Source organism: Balaenoptera musculus, chromosome 2, assembly GCF_009873245.2.
Source record: "Balaenoptera musculus isolate JJ_BM4_2016_0621 chromosome 2, mBalMus1.pri.v3, whole genome shotgun sequence".
Lineage (NCBI taxonomy): Eukaryota > Metazoa > Chordata > Mammalia > Artiodactyla > Balaenopteridae > Balaenoptera > Balaenoptera musculus.
In genome coordinates this window covers 92,717,938-92,725,940 of record NC_045786.1, presented here as the reverse complement: position 1 = coordinate 92,725,940, position 8,003 = coordinate 92,717,938, and the positions used below count along the sequence as shown (strand labels likewise).

Below are 8,003 nucleotides of genomic sequence, written 5' to 3'. Positions count from 1 at the left end.
GTCAGGAAGCTCTTATATTCTACTTGTCCCACTATGCTGCGATTATCTGCTTAAGTTCCTGCCTTCATCAATAGGCTATGAAATAATTCAGAGCAGTGATCACGTACTACTCACCTGATAACCTAGGAACAGCATCCTTAATGAATGAATACGATGGAGCCCTGGAGCAGTGGTTTTAATCATAGCTACACAACAGAATCACCCAGACCCCATCCTCAGAACTGACTTTAAAAAATACAGATGCCCAGAGCCAACCCCTAGAAATCAATTTAATTCTGGAATGAAACCGAGGTATTAACTTGTTTTTAAATCTCACCAGATGAATCTAATGTGCAGTCAGAGGTAAGAAGCACGGTGTAAGGGATGGACTCAGTAAAGCTTAACGTGCCAGGCGGACCTGAGGCAGATGCCAAGGAGAGAGGTCTGAAAATCAAAAGTACACAAAGCACAGATGATTCCATACTGGCTAAGTGTGTCTCCAAATAAAATACTAACCATGAAAGAGTAGAGAACTTAAGCTAGGACATGCTTGTTCTGAGTGCCTAAGAGGAAGGTTACCCACAAGAAGGACAACAGGGATGGTTGGGGAGATAAGAAGACAATCTAGAAAAGGTAGTGACCTTCATTAAAATGAAATTCAAGAAGATAAAGCAGGGATTGAGCAGATGGGAAAGAAGATACTTTCTGACATTATTTTCACCACCACCACATATGCTGGTATTTTTTATAATCCTAAAATAGAGTGACTAGCAAACCATCTAATTCATATCTTCTCACACTTTACTGTGCATAAAAATCACCTGCTGGGGGCATCCTGTTAACATGCAGACTCTGATACAGTAGGTCTGGGACTCTGCAGCTCTAACAAGCTCCCAGGTGATGCCAATACCGCTGGTCCATAGATCTAGTCTACAGTAATGATCTTCAGTAACTTTTGCATTTTTTCATTTTACTCAATTTGAATGAAGCAATGGAATCAGAAGTTCCCAATACCTGATAAAGTGGTAAGTTCATTACAGTTAAACATCAAAACTCTCCAACATGCCATTGTTCATTTTATACTACTAAACAAAACAGAGAAAGTGATATTTTATAGTAGAGAAAATAATCAGGGGCAAATATTTATATGAAAAGTCTACCTGAAGAACTGAATTAAAGAAAATTAGATGAAAGTAACTTGAAAAGATAAATTCGTCAGATATAAATTTACTAGATACTAAGGTCTTATATAAAACAAGAATTAGCCCTGGGAATTTCTAACATGGCAGCTCTGATATTTTGATCAAAGAAACTTTGGAGGGTTGATTAAGTTACTAAGAGCATCTGAGAAGCAATCAGTAGCCCTGGAAAAGTAATCTAACAAATAATAACTAGGAGGCCTGAAGGCTCACACTGAGAGAAAGAGAACTCCATCAAAGCAATGATGAGTTAAACATTTCCCTGAGAACAAGACAAAATATTTTTTAGTGGAAAAGAAAAAAGTCAGCTAGTAGTAGTATTATTTTCAGAATCTCACGGCTCCACTGCAAACCAGTAAGACTATAGTACAATAATGAAATCTTTCTCAAAACAATCTAGTCCCCTTCAAACTGTTCAGGTGGTATGAGTACTGATACTAACACACACCTCCTTCAAACTGTAACATCTTCCCAAAAGTCAGTCCACCTGCAACCATGCTTCACTGAGCAAGTTACGATCAGATCCTTTGATGGGCAGAATTTCAACATGAAATATATTTAGATTGTAAAGTTGTCACTGTTTAGAACTGGTTCCATCTGAGGACCCCAACAGGATGTAGCTTTCTTACATCTAAACTGAATGCCATATTTCTCAAATATGCACAGCAAAATCTTGTGGCTTGCATTCATTTGACAGACTGAACACTCCATATCAGGGACTCTGATTTCGGTAAGTCTGGCTAGGGCCTTGGACATAGGTATAAAACAGACAAACCAAAAATTTCCCAGATGATCTCTACCTTCACCCTGGTTAGGAATAATGCTCTGGTGGTTTGTAACAGTGCTTCTGAAACTTCACTGTTAAGTACCACAGGGGGATCTTATTAAAGTGCAAGGGGCCTTAGGCCCTGCATTTCCAACGAGCCCCCAGTGATTGGACAACACTCTAAGCAGCAAAGGCTTATAACATGGGATGGAAATCATATGGTCCCAAACGATCAAGCACATGAAGTAGAGAGGGCCAGACAGGGGCCATGTTTTCCAGGAGAGTACATGCTCCTTCTAAAGGGAACATCTGCTATTCAGCTCTCCTCCCCGGTGGAAGACCTGCTGATTTGTTAGAAAAGTCAGAAATCCAGGCTTTTATGAGAAATCTCCTGATGAAATGTTAAATATATACTATGTAGGCCAACCAAGTCCAGTCACTGAGCTAGTCATTTTATGTGGCTTTTCTCATTTGATCCCTATTACAACCCTAGAGGGTAAGTACTAAAGCCATCTTATGTTACAGATAAGGGAACCAAGGTAGAGAGGAGAAAGAGATTAAGTAACTTGCATAAGATCATCTGCTAAAAGCCGAGCAAGGATTCAAACCCAGGTCTGTCTCACCCACAGCCCACATTCCTAACACTAGGCCAGATCATGCTGGTGGGTGGGTGAACAAGGCATCTCTCTGCTCATCTAGGTTCTAGCCTCGAATCTTGCTACTTACCTGGACTCTATTAACTTTGTCCTTTGGGTAACTAATTTGTTCCTTGGTTTTATGTTCTCAGTTTCAATTTAGAGTGACCAACCAGCCCAGTTTGCCAGGGACTGAGGGTTTCCCAAGACAAGGGCCATTCAGTGTAAAACCAGGACACTCCTGAGCAAACCGAGACAGTTGGTCACCCTAGTTTTCACTTAGGGGTGTTATTTTAAAAACAACCTTATCTGACTCATTGCATTTGTTAGAAATTTTTAAGAACATTATTCACTAAATGGGTCCTATGGGAAATTCCACTTGGTTTGTCCTTGAAGAATTAATAGAGTCCTGTCCCCCTTCTTTACTATGTGACTTTGTGTCCCTTTTTGCCCTGTTTTATTGTTGTTATTTGTTAATCATATTTTCCTCTTTGTGATATGCATTTATGTTGATAAGCAGTTCAAGTGCCTGTTGGGAAAAAGAGAATACTGTACATGCATAGATGCCTTTTGGATGATCTAGAAAGCAATTCAGCATAAGATACTTAAGTACTAGACTAACCATAGACCTGAAGCACCAGTGTACTTGGCGGTGTCTCCCAGGCTGACGGGACCAAAGACCACTTACTCTCCTCACACTTCCATGTGGAGGAACCTACAGTGGGGGCGTATCCAGCGTCACCCCACCCCACCTCCCCTCTCCCCATGGGAAGAACAGTCAGTTATCTGATTGGTGAGTTCAGGGGAAGAAATGGCATGCTCAGCTCACTCCTCCCTCCAAGGGGGTCAGCACCCCCTGCCCAGGGCACCCCTCTGCTCCTCTGTACTATTGCTCCACGTGGACAGGTCTCCAGGGGTGAGGCTTGAGGATTTTCACCTCTGCCAGTGACTGGGTGTGTAAGTTCATTGTGAGGGTGTAGCATTAGGGAGACCGTTTGGCTGCCTGCCCAGGTAACAACAACCCCCTACGTTTCATCAGCAATAAAGCCAACCTCCTGGATCTCCATTTGTCAGAATCTACCCATCTCTCCACTGGTTTGATAGGGGTGGGGAAGAGAAGGTACTATTTATCGATCTCTTGAAACCCCAACAGTAAGTGAGTACAACATTGACCTTACTGGACCTTGTATCCAGAAAGTCAAATAACAGTAGTTACCACTAAGCTTAAAGCACAAGCATGAAAAATGAAGTATTTCAGGAGGAGGGGTCAAGGTGGCAGAGTAAAAGGACGTGAGGCTCACCTTCCACCACAAACACATCAAAAACATATCTCCATGTGAAACAATTCTCTCTGAAAACTGGCAGAAGGACTCCTATACAACCAAGGCTGTAAGAAAGATACACAGAGAATCAGGCAGGAAGAGAAGAAAAGCAATCGGGTTGGGTGGGACCTGTGCCCCTGGAAGGGGACTTGGAGGAAAAGGGAGATTACACGGGCGGACACCTGCACGGGGGAGTGAGCAGTTCGAGCCACAGATTGGGCACCCCAGGCTGGGGTCCTACACAGGGGAGACAAGCCCCCTTAGCTGTTGGAGGACCACTAGGACAAACAGAAGGGCTATGAGAAGCCTGGACTCTGCCCCTGAGGAGCGTAGGTGCACTGACTACCCCCAGGCAGGGTGGAGAGACGTCTGCTCAGGGCAGCCAGGTTTCCTGCAACCGCAACCATCTCGCCGTGTGCCCAGCCTGATGACCTCCAGCCCTGCTCACCCCATGCCACAGCATGGCACTGGATCTGAGGCACCCATGACCAAGAAAAGACTCGAAGGTGGGACACAGAGGCAACCCAGTCCCAAGGTGGAGCCCGGGTTGGGTGGCGGTGGCCACAGCTGGCGTTTACTCAACTGGCTCCTCAGAAGCCACCCAGATCTCTGACAGCAGTTCTTCCACCACAGTTCACCTCCTGATACACATCAAGAGGGCACACGACTCCTGCTAGCCTTGCAGAGTGGCTCCGCCACACGGCAGGGGTGGTAGAGGCTGGGGGCAGTGATCAGCTGTGAGGGGCAAAGGGGACTTGCACCTGAGGTTGTGTCTGAGCAAAGACGTGGGTGCCTCCACAAGCATCACATCCAACCACTGTCTGTGCATGGGCCCCACTTACTTCAGCACCCCCTCCTCTGCAACAAGGGTCCCGGTACAGGGAGAGGGAAAAACACACACTTAAAGGGAGCAGAGCCAGCTCGGGCCCAACCTCCAGGGCTTCTGCTCCAGCAACTTGAGATCAGACCTCACCCCTAACAGGGCAGTGACAGCCACTGAGCAGAGAGGGAGTCCTACTTCACACACAGCACCAGTTCTAGCCCCTATATCTACAGCCCCACCCCCTACCAAGGGGATAGCTGCCAGAAAACCCTGAGGAAAAATATGACTTGGCTTGACCTCAATCCAGCTCTCTCACCCAAGGCAGTGATACACGCAGTCCACACAGGGATGCTCCCACATAATAACACCCCTTTAAGACCACAATCAGTAACTGTTTTACCTAAATTCACAAAAGCAGAGAAAGTCAAGCAAAATGAAAAGGCAGAGGAACTACTCTCAATTGAAAGATGAGAAAAACCCTGAAAAAATAAGTAATAAAATAGTAATAAACAATTTACCAGATAAAGAATTCAAAACATTGGTAATAATAAGGTTAACCGAATTAGGGAAAAGATTGATATAAACAGTGAACATTTTAACAAGGAACTAGAAAATACAAAAAAGACCCAATCAGAAATGAATGACTCAATAGCTGAAATAAAAAACACACTAGACAGAATGAATAGCAGATTAAGTGATACAGAAGAATGAATAAGTGATATGGAAAATAAAATAATGGAAATCACCCAATCAGACCAGCAGAAAGAAAAACTAATTTTAAAAAATAAAAGCAATTTAAGAGATCCCTGAGACAACATTAAGCATACCTACACTCACATTATAGAAGTCCCAAAAGGAGAACAGAGAGAGAAGGGGATAGAAAATGGATTTGAGGAAATTATGGCTGAAAACTTCACAAAACTGAAGAAGGAAACAGATATCCAAGTACAGGAAGCTCAGAGAGTCCCAAACAAGATGAACCCAAACAGACTCACACCAAGGCATATCATAAATAAAGTGACAAAAGTTAAAGAGAGAATTCTAAAAGCAGCAAGAGAAAAACAAAGAGCTATATAAAAGAGAATTCCCATAAAGCCATCAACTGATTTCTCTGCAGAAGCGTTGCTGGCCAGAAGGGAGTGGCATGATATATTCAAAGTGCTGAAAGGGAAAAACCTGCAACCTAGGATACTCTACCCAGCAAGATTACCACTTAGAATAGAAGAAGAGATAAAGAAGTTCTCAGACAAGCAAAAACTAAAAGAACTCAGCAATAGTAAACCTACCCTAAAAGAAATATTCAAGGGTCTCCTGTAATTGGAAAAGAATAAAGAATCCATAGGAAAGGGAAAATCCCACTAGGAAAGGCAAATATATAGCAAGGATTGAGGATCAACCACTTAAAAAGCCAGTATGTAGATTAAAAGACAAAATATTGTAAAAGCAACTATAACTACAACAAACAGATAAGGGATGCATGAAGATGTAAAATATGACATGGAAAACACAAAATGTGAGGGAGACAGTGAAAAATGTAGATCTTTTAGAATGTGTTTGAACTTAAATGACAGCCAGTTTCAAACAAGTAGATATAATTATAGGTCAACATATATGAACCCCATGGTAACCACAAGTCAAAAACCTAAAATAGATACATAAACACTAAAAATAAAGAAACACAAGTATACTACTAAAGAAAATCATCAAACCACAAGGGAAGACACAAGAAGAAGTAATAAACAGAGAAGAAAACAAGTAATAAAATGGGAATAAGTACATACCTACCGATAATTACCTTAAATGCCACTGGACTAAATGCTCCCATCAAAAGACATAGCGTGGCTGATTGGGAAAAAAAACAAAAAACAAGACCCTTCAATATGCTGCCTACAAAAGACCCACTTCAGGGCTGAAGATACACACAGACTGAAAGTTAGGCGATAGAAAAAGGTATTTCATAAAACAGAAATGAAAAGAAAGCAGGGGTAGCAATACTCATATCAGACCAAACTTTAAAACAAAGCCTATAACAAAAGGGCATTATATAATGATATAATACAAGAAGAGAATGGTACACTTGTTAACATACAGGCACTCAATACAGGAGCACCTAAATATATAAAGCAAATTCTAATAGATATAAATGGGATAAATTGACAATAATACATTAATAGTAGAAGACTTTAACACTTCACTTACTATAATGGACGTATCATTCAGACATAAAATCAATGAGGCAACAGTGGTCTTATGATACAATAGACCAGTTGGATTTAATAGGTATCTACAGGACAGTACATCCAAAAACAGCAGAATACACATTCTTTTCAAAGGCACATGGTAGGCCACATGCTAGACCACAAAACAAGTCTCAACACGTTTAAGATGATAGAAAGTATATCAAGCATTTTTTCTGACCACAACAGAAAAAATGAAACTAGATATCAATTACAAAAAGAAAAATGGGAAAAGAACAAACATATGAAGACTAAACACCATGCTACTAACAAAACCAATGGGTCAATGAAGAAATCAAAGAGGAAATCAGAAAATACTTTAAGACAAATGAACATGGAAACACAACACTCCAAAATCTATAGGATGCAGCAAAAGAATTTCCAAGAGGGAAGTTCATAGAGATACAGGCCTTTATCAAGAAACAAGAAAAATCTCAAATAAACAACATAACCTACCACCTAAAAGAATTAGAAAAAAAAGAACAAACAAGGCCCAAAGTCAGCAGAAGGAAGGATATAATAAAGGATTTATAAATTGAAGGATTTATTTCAAAGAGGAAATAAATAAAATAGAGACCCAAAAAATAGAAAATATCAATGAAAACAGGAGCTGTTTTCTTTTGTAAAGGTAAACAAAATTTATAAAACTTTAGCCACACTCACCAAGGAGAAAAGAGGAGAGGACCCAAATAAAATAAGAAATAAAACAGAAGAAAAGCAACTGATACCACAAAGATACAAAAAATCAGAATAGAATACTATGACCAATTATATGCCAACAAATTGGACAACCTAGAAGAAATGGACAAATTTCTAGAAACACACAGCCTGCCAAGACTGATTCACAAAGAAACAGATAATTTGAACAAACCTGTCACTAGTAGTGAAATTGAATTTGTAATTAAAAAAAAACTTCCCAGCAAACAAAAGTCCAGGACCAGATAGCTTCATGGGTAAATTCTACCAAACATACAAAGAAGAATTAATACCCATCCTTCTCAAACTATTCCAAAAAAATTTAAGAGGATGAAACACTCCCAAA

General features: G+C 40.8%; 1 protein-coding gene across 2 annotated transcripts in view; it reads right to left on the bottom strand.

The window, feature by feature from the left end:
- FSIP1 (fibrous sheath interacting protein 1) overlaps positions 1-8,003 on the bottom strand; it is a 218,159-nt gene that overhangs the window by 6,184 nt on the left and 203,972 nt on the right. The window contains exon 12 of one of the 2 annotated variants that reach the window (XM_036841711.1): positions 6,510-6,566. The exons of the other annotated variant lie outside the window; for it this stretch is intronic. Within the exon in view, the coding sequence (XP_036697606.1) occupies positions 6,510-6,566 (57 nt within the window). The remainder of the gene's footprint in view (positions 1-6,509; positions 6,567-8,003) is intronic. 2 annotated transcript variants of the gene reach the window in all.